The following is a 15747-nucleotide window of genomic DNA, read 5'->3' on the forward strand; positions in this document are numbered from 1 at the left end:
ATTGGAGCTTGGAATGTCGTAGCAATTCACCTTCATCAGAGGCAGACTGTGAGAAAAAGAGCAGCAACGTGGCGGACACCCAGCAGGGGGATGTCCGGGCTACATCAAGGGAACCTGCTCGCCTGCAAGCAGGACACAGGCGCGCGCGTGCACACACACACACGTGCGCACACACGCGCTCCCTCACATGGACTTACACCCTCACGCCCACTCACTTGCTCCCTGTGGGGCTGAGGCCAGGTGCCTCCGTCCGCTCCCCGTCCCGGGGAGAGGCCTCATCCACTCTGGGGATCTGCTGGGTAGGGACTGAAGGGAACAACTTGAGGATCATGGACAAAGGAGCTGGAAGCTGCAGGCATTTTGCAGTTTGGGTGAAGAGGATCTGGGAGGATGGGAGGGATGGCCGGGGGCCAACCAAGGGGAGATGGAGAAAGCCCTGCTGGGCCAGGGCAAGGAGGAGAAGATGCTGGAGATGGGGCCAGGGGAGGGCGAGAGAGGAAGAAAAGGCCACCTCCTCTCCTTCACTCATTTGAACCTCATCGCTGGGGCCAGAGCCCTGGGCAGAGAAAGCTTGGGGAGCGTCAAGGGGTCCCCTGTGTCTTAGGAAGGCACTGAAATGGGGAACAGATCTTAGGAGCCTGGATTCTGCCCCAAGAACCCCAAAGGGGACAGGAAGGGAACTGACAGAGCAAAAAGGGTCTTACATGCCAGTTGTTTGGGGCAACAAGACTGGGAAAGCAGATTCTGACTCTCACCGCAAACTGTGGGGTGGGGAATAGGCCAAGATGTGGCCCCTCTGGCCGGCAGAGGGGACAGAGGGCCAGAGCCAGGCTGTCCCTCTGGTCTCAAGGGCAGTGAGTGGGGAGCCTGGCCTCGCCCATGTGTCCGTGGTAGGGGCGGAGGCAGGAGTGAGGAACCAGAGACTCCTGCCCCCGGGGCCAGGGCTACCAGAGCACGGCCCCATCCAGGTTGCCGTAGCCCGGCTCTGCCCGCAGCCTCCAGTAGGTGTTGTTGGTCACCCACCACTCCTTCCCGCTGCTGTCCGTCTGCCGCCTGGGGAAGAGGTGGGGCCGTGAGAAGGGAGAGCCCCCAGGACGGAGGCTGGGGGTCCTGAGACGCCGCCTTCCCACCATGGCCGGCAGGGGCTGATGGGACAGGGGCAGGGCTGGAGCGCAGGGCTGGGCAGGGCGGGCCGAGGCACCTGAAGAAGCGAGCCTGGTGCACGATGCTGTTCTCCTCCATCACCCTGCGCCTGTCCCGCTGCAGCTGCTCGATCCTTCTCTTCTGGGCCTCAGCGGCTTGTATGTTCCCCTCCTCCAGGTACCTGAGCATCCAGATCGCAGTCACGCAACTGCCCACCCTCAGGGGTCCCCAAATCCCAGGCCTCTGTCCCTGACCTAGCCCTGTCCCCCAAATGGGCCCCACTGCTCTGAGACAACTCAGTGAAGGATGGACGAAGTCCCAGCTCTGCCCTGTGCAGAGACCCGGTGAGGAGGCAGTGAGCCTGGTGGTTCCAGGATGGCACCCTCCTGGCACTGACCTCTGGTCTGGCCGGAGCCGCGTGTCGGTGGAAGGCAGTGACCGTTTCAGCTCTGCTGTCAGTTCATTCAGCTCCAAGGCGAACTGAGTGAAGCCAAAGTTTCGCTCGTGGTCTGGGGGCATTGAGTCTGGCGGAAGGCAAGGGGCTGGGGCAGGTGGACTGTGCTGTGGCTGCCCCTCACCCCCCAGCCTCCCTGACCACCCTGCTTACTGGGTTTCCAGATGCACTGACCACCTGGCAGGGGGCCCCGGTACAGCCCCTCGTGCCACTTTCCAAAGAGCCGGTGGAGGACACGGCCGCTGCGACTGAACACGGCGCCTTGTACCTCATGGACGTTGGAACTCCAGTACTTGGCCTGGGGTGGGGAAGTCGGGGGCTTAGGGAGGTGTCCCCTCCTCTTTACCCAGGGTGACTTCCAGAAGCAGAGGTTGCTGGGGGTAGATGGGCAGAGTCAGGGTGGCCTGCCCACCTTGCAGAAGGTGATCTTGCAGTGGCAGGAGCTGTTCTGTGTGTTTCGGATGAGCACCTCCCCGTAGTGCTCAATCCAGCGCTGGCCACTCAGGATGTTGTGAATGCAGGATGTCACCTTGTTCCACTCAAAGTGGTCCCCAAACCTAGAGAGACAAGGCATGAGAGGCTGGCGGGCCCTGGGGCACAAGCGAGTTGGGGGCGTCTGTCTCCCTGGAGCACATCATGTGGGTCTGTGGGAACCCAGGGGTCCTGGTTCCTGCTCTGCAGGGAACGATAGATAACATATTCACAAAGCAGGGCAGCCTTCCCGAGTGCACTCAGTGAATACAAAGCTCCTGAGTGCCTAGGTACTGGAGCTGAAAATACAGACAGGGTCCTTGCCCTCGGGTGCCAGCCACCAGGTACGCTCACCCACTTCTCTTGGGCATCAGTTATTACTCTCACTTCACAGGTGAGCAGACTCGAGGTCTGGAGGCATCAAGTCTCTTTGCTACTTGCATAACTATTAAGTGGCAGAACCACGACTCACACCTAAGACTTCTGACTCCAAAATCCAGGATCCCTCGCACCCCCTACGCTGGCTTCCAGCGAACCCCTGAACCACTCTGAAGAAGCTCCCTTTCTTGTCTACCTTCAGTCCCTCACCTGTAAAATGAGCCACATGAGAGTTTTTCAAATGTGGTTTGGGACCCATTAGTCCTGAAATCACTTTAGGTTTTTTTTTTTATGTTTGTGTGTGTGTGCATGCTGGCTTGAAAGCTCAAATGCATTTCTCATTGTAAGTCATGGTCGTAAAAGAATGAAAGCCACTGAGTCAGATGACCTCAATGTGCCCTTCCAGCTCTACCCTTCTAGAGGGTTTTACCTTTCTTTATTGGCAACAGCTGTAAATACAGGTGTAATATGTACAGACACTGCCCTTGCCGCAAGCAGCTTCAGGTTGACCTTTCTATCTGTCCCTAACAACCCCCGCCCCCCAGGACCGCCTGTGGGCTGGGCCTGGCTGCCAAGAGTTAATACTCACCTGGGCAGGCTGACGTTGACTGTCCCCACAGGCACGATTTCCAGGGATTTGCCCCAGAACTTGTTCTTCCACTTCATGTCTGGAGTTGGGGTGGAGGGGGGAGAGGCAACAGGAGAGATAAGGCAGAGGGTGTCTAGCCCCTCCCCGAGTGCTCCTCCCCAGGCCCACCCCTCCCCCGCCCCTCACCTTGCCAGAAGATGAAGTTCTCAGACTCCGCATGGCATGCCGAGATCGGGGGGTGGTGGGAGACCTTGAGGAGCAAAGAAGTTCCCTGGAGGCTGCCCCTGAAGACCTTGGGGTCTGCGTCTGACATCAGGACCCCTAATTCCCTTACCCATACCCCCAGTTCCCCTTGAACCAGAAGACGAGTTAGCTCTAGGTCTCTTGTCCCTTTCATCCTTGGCCACCACGCAAATCCGTCATCTTCTCTTCTGCCCTCAAGGCCCCTATGTTCTCCCTTCTCGCTCACTCTCCTCTGTGGCTCCCCAGCCAACCCTGTCTGTGGTGGCCTCCAGAACCCCTGCAAGAGCCTAAAAATTTCCCTCAGTAGTGAGTGACAGATGGGGCCTTTACCCTGTGCCCTGCCTGGACCCCAGTCCTCCCCTGGGGACCCTCTTCTCTCACTGTTTCTTCCCCAGAATGCTGGTCATCACCCTGCAACCTCCACCCCACACCCTTGGAAAAACGTGGCCTTGGCCTCATCTGGAACCTTAAACTCTGATATCCCACAGCCGGCCTTCCTCGCCTCGCTCCCTGTTCCCTGTTGCCCATGACACTGGCCAAGATGTCCTGGTCCCCGACTGTCCTGGCTTTCCCCTGGTCTGTCATCCCCCTCCTGGCATCACTTCCTTCTGGCCCATCACTTCCACCACTCTCACTTAATCCACGTGACACCTGCTCCCACCGCTTGCCAGCAATGCCAGCAATGCCAGCACCAGCCTCCTCTGTGCCCACCCCACCCCTCTCATTTTCCATAGTTCTACACCTGGGCCCTCAGCCTCCCCAGCAATCCTGAGGGCCTGACCCAAGCCAGCCCCTTCAACCCCCATCCCCCACCATCAGAGTGAGAACAGGGAGCCGAGAAGCCAGCTCCTTCTGCTTCCAGCCTCACTCACCCGGCCTGACCCGCTTCCAGGCAGGGTCCTTGGCCCCCCACGTTGCACCTCCTTCCTCCCCAGGCCCCTGGCTCCTCACATTCCCTTCCCTCTTTGAAACCTTCAGTTTTTCCCTCTATATTTCTCTTTCTCTTTGAATGTAATGATTTCTTGTTTCTTCCATCTTAAAAAATAGTAAACCTTCCCTTTCTAGACATGCACATCTTTGCTCGCATATGTGCTCAGATTTCTGGGAGGATTCACAAAAACTGGTGGCAGCAATCCCTTCAGAGGGTCAAGATGGGAGGTAGATTTATTTTCTACTACACACGCTACTGCACTGTGTAAGTTTTCACAATGTTTTCAAAAACACTTAAAATCTAAACAAACAATGGCCTCAACCTTTTATCTCCCTTCTGGCTGCCAACCCCTCTCTCCTCTTTCCCTCATAGTTAAATTTTTTGGAAATAGTCTGCATTTTTCTCTATTTTCTTTTTGTTGTTGTTAGCCTCCACTTTACGTGCACTGTAATCCAGTCTCTGCCCCACCCTTTCTCTGAAAGCTCCCTCGCTCAGGGAGCCAATGACACCCCTAGGTCCCCGTCAGTGCTCTCCGCCTCCCCTGCCTGCCCTCCTCCCCGACATGCTCAGGCGGGCAGTCTCCAGCTTGTGACTCCCCCACGTGCTCTCTGGAGAGCTCCAGACCCAGCAGCCCTGGAGCCTACTGGACTCTCCCCATGGAAGTCAGGCCCACAAGGATGATGTCTCCCTAATTTCATTTCCTCCCTAATACACTTTCCACCCAAGTCTGTCTCCTACTCTCAGTCTTCTGCAGAGCCCTCTATGACCCCAGCATGTGCCACAGTGCCTGGTACAGACTGACTGTCCCCTGCTCCTCTCCCATGTCTTGGCCTCAGCTCCTGGGTTCCCAAGCCCAGTCCTTCCCTGCCCCAGCCACAGGAGGCTAGCCTTGCGTCCTGGGCCCACACCTGCTCACTGATGAACCGGAAGCCTCGGTCAGGCCGCTCACACTCATAGGTCTCCCCCAGGACGGGGTTGAAGGGCTTGCAGCCTGCCCGGTGGTAGGTGGAGGAATAGGCAGAGACAGCAAAGGCTGCGATGTACACCTGTGGGCAGGAGGGCAGGAAGAATGCTGCTGGGGGCCGGGGCTGAGGAACGGGGACCAGGGAAGGGGATGCCACCCACTGCGAGCGAAGTCTGGGGTCTTGGGCTGGAAATTCAGCAGCAAGGAATAGCCCAGCCAGGGTTCTCTGGGAGACAGTGGCCTGGGGAGGAAGAGGCCACCTTGGGCTGGGCCCAAGGGCAGGTGGGGTTGGTACCATGCGCTCGCAGGGGTCGGCGACGCGGCTGGCCTGGTCCAGGAGGCTGCTGTACTCCAGCTCCTCGCAGAGCCGCTGCAGGGTGTTGAGCGGCTCGTTGAGCTGCACAGGCATCGACACCTTGGACAGGTCTTTGCCGATGTTGTTTCGCAGTATGTTCCACAGGCTCACGTCCGCCCCGGGCCCGCTGGCCGCAGGCAGACAGCGGCGGCGGGGTGGCCCTGCAGCTCTCCCTGGAACACACCCCCGGGGCCCACCCCAGCCACGTCACTCTCTGTCTGGGCACCAGCATCCAGACCCGGCCCCGCTGCCTCCCTGTCTCTTGCGGCGCTCATGGAGAGATCCGTTCCCAAGGCTCAGTCTCGACTCACTGTGGGACAGGGCAACTGGGGAACTCATTTTTGATAAGGGGATTTAGGTGGGCAGCAGGGACAAGAACCACTCGGAGAGGACAGTTCCCACTGCCAGAAACCTTGCACCCCAGAGCTTTTCCCGAGTCCCCACCCTTGCTCTTTGTCCCCCTTATAAACACAGAAACAGATGTCAGGGTGCAGATCACTCAGCCCATTTTATAGATGAGGAAATAGGCTCCATGAAGTAAAATGACAGGTCCAAAGCCACACTGCTAAAAAGTGGCAAAGTGAGATCTTTTTCAGGCCATATGTGAGCCTTCCCAGCCTACTGGAGTGGAGGCCAGTCCCCAAGCCTGAGCCTGACCCCAGCCCCAGAGCTGCTCCTGGAACATTCTCCAGCTCTTAGCTTAGCCTTCCTCAGCTCCTGGGGTCACCACGGGGGTCAGCACCTAAAGCCATTAGTGTACCAGTCACCACAAGGGACTACCACCACATGGGGCCTGGGCCAAGGGCAAACCCCATCTCTCCACCCACCTCCAGCCCTTCCTGCCCACACGCCCTGGCTGGCACCTTTCTGATAGCGCTCGGCTCCCCTGAGGTCCAGCACCTCCTCAGACAGGCTGGTGGTGACTTCACTGGTGCATGACTCCTCCTCCTCTGAGCCCTGGGCCAGGACAGATGACAGGCTGGGCAGACTGGGCCTCCCCCAAGCAGCTGGGCAGTGCCCAGGGCCTGGCAAGAATCTGCCCAGCTAGCCCTTTGGTGGGAAGGGGAAGAGAATGTATTGGGGGGCTCTGAGCCCTAATCACAGAGTATGCCCAGCCACCTTGGGAGGGGGAAGGCCTGGCCCTGTGACAGGTGGGAGAGAGCTCAAGGACTTGGCAGGACACAAATGGAAGGGAAGTCTGGCTGGTTAGCTCACTTGGTTAGAGTGTGGTGTTGGTAACACCAAGGTCAAGGGTTTGGAGCCCCATACCAGCCAGTTGCCAAAAGAAAACAAAACAAAACAAAAAACAAAGGGAATGGAAGTTGGAGACTACTGAGATTTAGGGTCTGGGGAGAAAATACATCAAACTGGGAGAAGAGTCCCCAGCAGACTTCTGAGCAGGGCCACATGGACCCAACAGATTTGGATGTGTTCCCAAAGACAGCAGCCAAGGCAATAAGAAAGGACTCGGGAATCTACAGATTCTAGTCTCTCTGGACTCCACTGTCATATTCCCAAGGCCCCACCCCCCTCACCTCATTCTCAGAAGAGCTGGCAGAGAGGAGAACCTCACAGGCATCAAAGAACTCTGTGTGGGAATCGGCAAGGGACAGGATACTGCTCTGGGACAGCTGCGGGGTCAGCTCTCGCCCCTTCATGTACAGAGCTTCTTGCTGTGAAGGCCAGACAGGTGTCAGGCCCCAGGGGCCACGCCAAGAGAGTCAGGCAGGCAGGGGTCCCCCTTGCCTGACAGGCCTCTTGAGAGGGAAGTGTATCTGGGGACTTTTACAGTCTGAATGTGACATCTGGAGAGCAGGAGGAGAGGCAGAGGGGAGTAAGCAGGGTGCAAAGGTGTATTAGAATGAACTCTGGCCGGGAGTAAGGCGACTCGGGCTCCACAATAACTGCTTATACTTCCTGGGCCCAGATCCTGAGTCCTGTTCCAAGCCCTCTGCGTGTATTAACTCATTTGATTCTGATACCCAGCCTAGGAGGTCAGTGCAATTATCATCCCCACTTTGCAGATTAGGACACTGAGGCTCAGGGTCACAAAGCCAGCATGCAGTGGAGCCAGATTCAAACCCACAGAGCACAGCCCCAGAGTCTGTGCTCGGAACACCTAAGTCCCAGTTCAGCTGGTCCATAATCGTGGGAGACTGGGCCCATTAGTTAGATTCTTTGAATCTGTTTTGTTGCCTTGACAGTAAGAATCACTGCCTCATAGGATTGTGGATGAGAAGAAAAAGCCCTGTGCACGTGGTTAAGGAATAATTAAGATGGGGCTGCTGCCGATGTTATGAGAAGGACATCGGAGCCAAGATTTCTAGGCTCTGTTTCTGGACTGGAAACCAACCTTGCCCACCACCCTGGGCCTTCACTCCTGCTGGGGAAGAAGGTGCAGGAAAAATGGCCCCCTAAAGCCCACCCCGGCTCCTCACCTCCTCGGGGTTGAGGGAACTGAAGGAGTCTGCAGTGGTGTCTGAGGAGGTGGACAGCGAGTGAAGGCGCCTCTGGCCACCTGGGGCCTCAGAGACCTGCAGGGAGAGGGTGAGGGGACAGGGGATGAAGTCCTCCCCACCCTGCCATCCTCACCTCTGCAGACTGTCTCTGCCAACACCCTGCCCCCTCATCCACCCAGATCTGCCATCGGACCCCAGGCCTGCAGGCCTCAGCCTTGAGCCCCCTCATCCCCCTGGCCGCCCTGCTCCCTAAGCCTCACCCCCAATGCTGATAGCTCGGACCCTGGGTGCAGATCCCTCAGTCGATCCCGTTCGGCGGTGAGGGCGGCCAGGACGCTGCTGAGGGAGCTGTGCACTGTCGGGCAGGGGCAGGGTGGATATCAGCCTCCTCCGCCTCCCTCGCCTGCTCCCCGCCACCCCGGCATGCACTCACCCTTCTGGGCCAGGGCCCAGAAACTGCGCTGCAGGTGGGCGTAGTCTGGGGGTGGCAGCCCACGGGGGCCTGAGGAATCCCGGGACTCCAGGTAGCGAGACAGGTTAGGAACAGAGCCATGGAGACGACCAACCTGTGGGGAGGGGGGAAGGGCTGAAGGTGACAGCCTCCCGCAGAGCATCCCACCCTAGCAATGGGGGCCACACCCCACCTCACCCGTCCAATGGTGTCGTCCTTGGCAAAGCTCTGGGTGCACCACATGCGGCTGGTCCGTTTTCCCTTCTTGGGTCTCTCAGCTGTCACTGAGGCCTGGCAAGTTGAGGTGGGGATAACTTCACTCACAGGGTGGGGAAAAGGGGCAGCAACCATCTCAGCCCGCTAGAGGCAGACGGCCGTGGAGGAGGGCACAAAGGCAAGAAGATGGCAGCCCGGGCAAAGTGACGGGGACGACTGACATCCCAGAAGAAGAAGACCGACAGCCTCACAGAGGTGTGGGGAAGCAGGAGAGCACAGAGACAACCTTGACACAGTTTGGACACTGGGGAGAGGCAACTAGGCGGATGTGCAGCTCTGCACAAAACTGCAGCAGTACAGAGGAGCAGGTGGCTGGCCGGTTAGTTCAGCTGGTTAGAGCGTGGTGCTGATGACACCAAGTACGAAGGTCAAGGGTTTGGATCCCTGTACCAGCCAGCCACACACACACACGCACACACGCACACACACACGCACACGCACACACACACACACACACACACACACAAAATGCACCAAGGTCCAGGGTTTGATCCCTGAACCAGCCAGCTGCCAAAATAAATAAATAAAAATTAAAAAATTAAAAAAAAAAATAATAAAGAGGAGCGAGGACCTGTCCCAGGGAGTGATGGGGATCAAGGGCCTCGTCCCCTGGACCTTACCTGGTGTGTGGGGATCACAGGGGCTGAGGGGATTCGGTGCAGCGACTCCAGACTCTGGAGGAGCCTGTGTAGCTCCTGGAGCTTCCCCTGACATTCAGAGAGCTCTGGGGAAAGAGCAAAGAGGACGTTGCTCACCCAACACTGGCCAGGGTTGGTGAGAGTCTGTCCCTCAGCTTCCTCCTTGAAAGGCTCCCCCAGCAGCCATGGAGATCCCGACACTGCTCCCCTTCCCCTGCTCATGGGCCCAAAGTGGTTCCATGCCCCCGCCGCCACATAGTGTGGCCTCTCCCTCGATCCCGGGAGGCCTGCAGCCCAGTCCACTGTCTCCAGACCACGCCTTGCCTCTGCTGCCTTCGCACGGGGGGTGCCCTCACCCCCTCTCTCTAGGCCAACATCACAGCCCCCACTGCAGGAGTTTGATTCGAGAGCACACCCCTTCCCTGGCATTATTCCTCAGAACCCTTCCCTGTGCTGGCATTCAGTATCTTGTTGATCACGAGACCTGGTCCTGCGTCCAAGTCTGTCTATGTGCCTGGGGAATGGGCCCTGCCATCCTCTGTAAGGTCGGGGCTCCCCAGGGCAGGGCCCAAGTAGACTTGCCCATCTTGGAGGCAGAGGCTGTCTTCCATCAGACTGGGGCTCCCTGAGGCAGGGACGGAAGCAACATTTTCCCTCCTGTGATGCCACCCAGACCTGCCAGCATGGGCCCTACCCATGGAGGTGCTGTGCCAAGACCCCTCACCATGAGAGCAGCGGTCCAGCCCATCATTGTCCCTCAGCCAGGAAGACACCTTTTCCCGAGGTCCAACCCCAGGTAGGGCTGAGGTGCTACCCTCTGTCGGAAGCTGGGTGCCAGGAACCTGTGGGTGAGCTAAGGGTCAGGAAGGATGGTGCCCACCTCCCTGGGCCTCACAGTTCCTCACAGCCACCACACCTGAATCGCCACATCACCTGCCCCCACCCCAGGGCTCATCTTACCTTCCGATGAGTGGTACTGGGCACCAGGCCGCGGGGCATGTCCAGGCACTGGGCCAGGCGGTGGGCACGCAGCTGGGCCACCCAGCTCTGGAACAGGTCCTGGGATTTGATCTGCAGAAGTGATGGAGGGCAGGAGGGATACCTGAAGGGAGGGACTGCTTTCCAGGAGCAAGAAGTCGGGGCTTGGGTCCCCAGGCAAGTGGGGATCTCTTCCCAGTTTGTGCAAAGCCCTCTTGCAAGGAGGTGGGGCAAAACATCCCCAAGTGTCTGAGTGCTTAGCTCTGCGCCTGTTCACATAACAACCAACAGGTGCAGGTTTGCCCTTGGCTGTTTTATACAACAGGGCTTCCTTCTTGTCAAACTCAGGGACAGATACTGAGCTCTGCAGACCCTCAGCTCCTGCCCCTGTGTGCCATAGCACCTCTGCCAGGCTGGGGTCAAAACACTCCCTGGCTCCCAGGGGTATCACCTTGAGGTGGTAGATGTTGTCTTCGGTGTCAAGGTCAATGCGCTGGGCCTTTTTGTTGATAGACATGACTGACAGCCGGACATCAATGGAGCCATGGAGCTTCCCCTTGGTGATCTGGGGTGGAAGGTTGGTGGCGGGAGAGAAGGATGGGCTTTAGGCTCAGAGCCACCATCTCCCTGAGGCCACTCTAGGCTCAAGGGCCAGGTAGCAGATTCACCCTCATGTCGAAGTCACAACATCAATAGGGACTTGATCACCCTCTTGTGTACTGAACTCTCCACTCTGTCAAGTCACATTCTGAACTCTAGGGAGTCACAGAGCAAGGAACAACATTCCCACTCTAGGAATGTGCAAGGTTGAGGAAGGAAACACCTTCCTGGAGAGAACCTGGGCATCCAGGTCTTCAGTTCCTTGTTCCCAGCATGAGAATGGGACAAGGACGAGGGTGACCAAGCTCCCATTTCCTGGGCACTCGCTTTGCACCAGGCACCGTCCAGAGAGCCTCATTTGTCATCTCCCTTACATGACAACAACTTCACACACAGTGACTGTGTTCTCCCCATCTTGGAGATGAGGAAGCTGAGGCCAGAGAAGTAACCTGCCCATGATGGCACACTCAGCAAACAGTGTGCCAGGGACCTTGCTATGAGTGGGTCCAGGTACCCCCTGCCTGCCTGCCCAGGGCATTCTGGGGCCAGACTCCTCCCACAGCCCTAAGCCCAGGCCCTGACTCACATCTTGCCGGGTTGTTGCATAGTGAAGGATCCCGTCCTCGAGCACAAAGTATCTCTGTGACGACATCCAGAAGGAACAGGACCCAGGAGGCCGAGAGGAAAGGGTGTAGGGAGAGGCAACCACATTCATAGACTTTTCGTCTCCTTGCCACACACAGACACCCAGGCCTGCCCAGCAGCCTTCCCCACCATGCCCATCCCACCCCCACAGCTGGCCCCTCCCTTTGCCCCACCCACCCTACCTTGTGCCAGCCCTTCAGCGGCCACTTCCTCTTCTTGAGCAGGTGTCCTTCCTGCCTCTCAGGCATGATACCCTCTGCCCCCAGCCGGCCCCGCCGCTCCTCCACTACCTCCCACAGCTCGGAGGCCTGCAGTGCAGGACAGGGGGGCGCTGCTGGTGAGACACCCACATCTGCCTCTCCCCCCGGGCCCAAACTAGGCTGCCCATTGCCTGCTTTCCACCCTCAGACCTGCTGGGCACTGCTGGGCTTCGAGGACTGAGCGCTCTCGGCCAGGGAGGGAGTGTCCCTCTCTTGGAAGTCCATGAAGAAGGGAGAAGCCACTCCCTGCTGAGGATGTGGAGTGTGGTGGAAGGGGAAGGCTGTCACCTGGTCCTGAGGGGGCCCTGGAAACAGGAGAGAGTCCCCATTGGCAGAGACCCTGCTATCACCTTTCCCTCCTCCAGTCCCTCCCACCCCCTCTGAGATGAGCGCTCACCAACACACCCTCCTCCGCTCATCTGCCATGCTTCTCCCCAAGTCTGTCCTGACCCCATCCCGGACAGGTCTCCCTGCCTACACCCTCCCGCCAAGGCCACTGCTCAGAGATTTGAACTGGCACACAGCCCACAGGCCGGTGCCGAGAGAAAACCGCAAGAAGCATGCCTAGCCCCACCTTGGGCACACACCCTGCGGCTCCAGGAAACACTCAGTGCTATCTTAGGAGGATTCCCCAGGGGTGATCAAAGGTGAGGCAGAATGGTGAAGGAAGAGGCTCCAAGCAGAGACGAAGGATTCAGAGACCGGATAATCCAGTTGCCTCTTCCCTCAGGACCCCTCTACCCCCACCCCTATGGCTTGGAGACTGCTCTGCCACAATCCCTCTGCAAAGCACGCCCCAACCCCCCACCAATTGGTCTGTACATCATATAGTTCTTGGGCTTCTGTTTTTTACATGGGGAAACTGAGGCCTGAGACAGCCCCCATTTCCCTCATGCCTCCTTCCACCAAATGTACCCCTAGGATTCCCACCTTGGATCCTCAGTTCCCCCCAAAGCCTCACCATCCCCTTTCTATCATTTCAATCCTTGGGGCTCCTGAGAAGTACCACCCACCCAGACAGAGCCGGACGCTGGGCTGATGGAGACTCTGTGGGTGGGAGAAAGGGTGACCAAGAACATGCCAGGTCCACACAGGTCCCACAGCAGTGCCCACAGGCACCCTTGGCACTGGCCCTGGCCATCCTGGCTCCATCGGGAGATCAATAATGCATGAGGCTCTGTGTGTGTGTGTGTGTGTGTGTGCGCGCGCGCACGTGTGTGCATGTGTGCGTCTGTGTGTGTGTCTGTGTGTGTGTGTGTGTCTGTGTGTGTGTGTGTGTAATGGGGGAGGGGACTGGAGGGGTGAGGCTGGGGAAGCAGCTCAGATCTTCCCATGGAGCTAGCAAGCACTTGAAGAGCTGAGGCTGGGAATGTGGCAGGGTAAGCATGGCCAGGAGGCCAGGGCAGAGGGGCCCATGCTGCAAGAGGCTGACCCCGGGGGAAACTCCTGCATTCGGCCATTGAAAGTTCTCAAACTCTTCCGGTGTTTGGGTATCTCTGTGCCCTTCTTCTGGCCCCATGGGATCTTGGCCGCTCACTGTTTGTGGGTGGAGGGGCAAGCTCTATCAGTAGAAAGGTGGGGGGTCGAGGCAAGAAAGGAGGGGGGGTCGAGGCAAGCCAGGTGGGTGCCCCCTCTACACCTCTATTCCTGCCCCATCTCCAGAGGAGCAAAACTGCCAGCTTCAGGTGGGAGGAAGCCCTCCCTGGGAATGTCAGCTGATGCCAACGCAGCCCCTTACCCCAGGATCCATGGATGCCCGTGCTCCTTGGCCCTCGCGCCGCTCTGCCTCTGAGTCACTGTCTCCGAGTCACTGGCTCCCTTCTCACGGAGCTGAACGGTGGCAGCAGCTGCGGCAGGAACCAGGAAGGAGACGTTGGAGCCTCCCCTCTAGCCGGATCTCCCCACTTCCACCTCCCCCACCCCCTCCTCCCGCCAAGCTCTGGGCGGCCGCTCAGCGCTGCCCCCCTGCTCCCCGGAGGACTCAGGGCTAAGCGGACTCCCCGAGCACTGAGCACCGATGTGTCTTGGGAATGGGGCACAGTCCCCACTGCGCACAGCTCCAGATAGATCAGAGGCCTGGGGAAATGGCTGGCCTCAAGCCAGTGGTGGTAAAGGATTTATTCTAGTCTAGCATGGCCTTGACCCCAGCAAGTGCCCAAGGTCATTTCCTTTTGAACCCCCACCCCTCTCATTTTACATCTGAAAATAGATTTCAAAATTTGGAGGCAGCAAAGGTATCAGGTTGATGGGGAAGGGACAGTGCCACGAGAACAGTCAGCAGGGACAGTCAAGCCATGTGAGAGGGACAGCCAGTAGCCCCCACACCAAAGTTGTTCACTGGGGGTGGTGCCAGGTCTGGGTCCATAAGGGTCTAGAGGCCCTATGCAGTAAGACAAACCCCCAGAGCTACAGCTAAATAGGAAAAACAAATTCTTGTGGTCTACAGTAGTGGTGGGCATCAATAATTAACAATAATTTATTGTATGTTCTCAAATTGCTGGGAGAGGAGCTCAAATGCTCCCATCACAAAGAAATGATAAATTTTTGTGATGATGAATGTGCTAATTACCCTGATTTGATCATCACACATTGTATATATATATTGAAATATAACTCTGTACCCCATAAATATGTACAGTCAATATGCATCAGTGTAAATGTAATTTTTGACAAAAGAGCCTGCTGAGAATCTGGGCCAGGAGCAGGTCTGGGACAGTTAAAAGGGGTGAACTGGACCCAGTTTGGGTTAGCCCTCTCAGACTTCCCTTTCTGAGCACCTTTACCCTTCAACTGGTATACTGTTTGCAATTGCTCAATTCTAATTAAAAATTGGCTCTCAAGAGGAGCTAAACTTCGTTCAAACGAAGGTCACTTGGAACTTAAGTGCAACGAAGCAGTTTCCTGGAAAGAGGGTTTTTAACGGTGGGGCCTTGGCCACTCCCAGCAAGTGAAGGAGGTGTTGGAAGGTTCTTCTTTAGTCCTCAAAATTATGCAGGACACTTGTCCCCTCCACCTCTTCCCCAACCAGGCTTGGTTTACTTTAGGTTCTTACACATCTCAGGACTGCCTGCTCTCAGCCCCACTCAGAACCTCAGCACTGCTCCAGCCATCCCAGGAGGAGGAGCGTTGTTAGCACCAGGTAGGGTTCTGGGAGGCAGGGAGAGCCACTAAGCAGCACCAGGCAGACCAGCTTTGGCATCCAGGAGCCTCCAGGGCCTATTCATTCACTTCACAGTGATTGAGCATCCCTGGGCATACGGCACCGAGCTAGGCACTGTGGGAAGTTGGTCCTGGCCCAGGCCATGAAAAAGCTGCTGCAGATCACCACTGCCGGTACCTGTCCAGAATCAAGAAAGCTGTGGCACTGCTCCAAGTCTGGGAAGGAATGATGCACAGCCACCCACCCTTTCATCCTTGTATCCACCCAGAACGAGTTCCAGTCAAGGACAATGGCGAGCTTCTAGTTAAGCATCCCATCTCCTTTATTAGGAAGTTCTGGTCCCCCAAGCCTTGGATGAGGCCTCCTGCTTTAGAGCTCCCAGAACCCCTCATTGACAGAGAATCTGAGTTTCCCCCCAGCCCTGTTGTTCTGAACCACCCGAAACATGTTAGCTACTGGGCACAGCTGTCAGCTGCCTTCAAAGGGACAAGCACATAAGAGATGCCCTTTGTGGGAATAGGTACAAGGGAAGAGGAAGGATTTTCTAGGAAAAGTGGAAACAGAGATAACAGAGATGACCCTGAGAATAAGTATACGGGGAGGATAACCTTGTAAATAGCAGAACAGACTAAGTAAAATGCATTTTTCTTCATCGTAAAGCGGTGCTCCCAAACTTTCCAAAACATAGCACACCCCAAGGATGGCAGAGAACTAACATCCGAGCACACCTGGGGCCCACTCCTGGGTAAGTT

At 57.2% G+C, this 15747-nt stretch overlaps 1 protein-coding gene across 1 annotated transcript; it reads right to left on the bottom strand.

Annotated features, from left to right (window-relative positions):
- Window positions 1-786: 786 nt before the first annotated feature.
- On the bottom strand, window positions 787-12060 carry OSBPL7 (oxysterol binding protein like 7). Its single transcript, XM_063111037.1, has 22 exons — window positions 11986-12060; window positions 11758-11883; window positions 11517-11570; window positions 10782-10895; window positions 10313-10423; window positions 10077-10194; window positions 9335-9438; window positions 8637-8729; window positions 8421-8553; window positions 8248-8342; window positions 7967-8062; window positions 7064-7201; window positions 6392-6485; window positions 5469-5716; window positions 5118-5255; window positions 3222-3285; window positions 3036-3114; window positions 2010-2154; window positions 1751-1895; window positions 1541-1667; window positions 1202-1324; window positions 787-1053 (listed from the first exon to the last, which is right to left on the bottom strand). Exons 1-22 carry the CDS (start codon window positions 12058-12060, stop codon window positions 945-947), a joined length of 2529 nt encoding a protein of 842 aa, XP_062967107.1. The 3' UTR covers window positions 787-944.
- Between the last annotated feature and the right edge of the window lie 3687 nt (window positions 12061-15747).

Source organism: Cynocephalus volans, chromosome 10 (assembly GCF_027409185.1).
Source record: "Cynocephalus volans isolate mCynVol1 chromosome 10, mCynVol1.pri, whole genome shotgun sequence".
NCBI lineage: Eukaryota > Metazoa > Chordata > Mammalia > Dermoptera > Cynocephalidae > Cynocephalus > Cynocephalus volans.

Excerpts from the sequence above, each read along its gene's own strand:
- OSBPL7 (XM_063111037.1), bottom strand. The coding sequence starts at position 12,060 with ATGGACTTCCAAGAGAGGGACACTCCCTCCCTGGCCGAGAGCGCTCAG. Across the intron at positions 5,717-6,391 it reads AGCCGAGCGCTATCAGAAAG|GGGGGTGTGTTCCAGGGAGA; the intron begins GTGCCAGCCAGG and ends GGGGTGGGCCCC. Across the intron at positions 3,115-3,221 it reads GAACTTCATCTTCTGGCAAG|ACATGAAGTGGAAGAACAAG; the intron begins GTGAGGGGCGGG and ends CCCCAACTCCAG.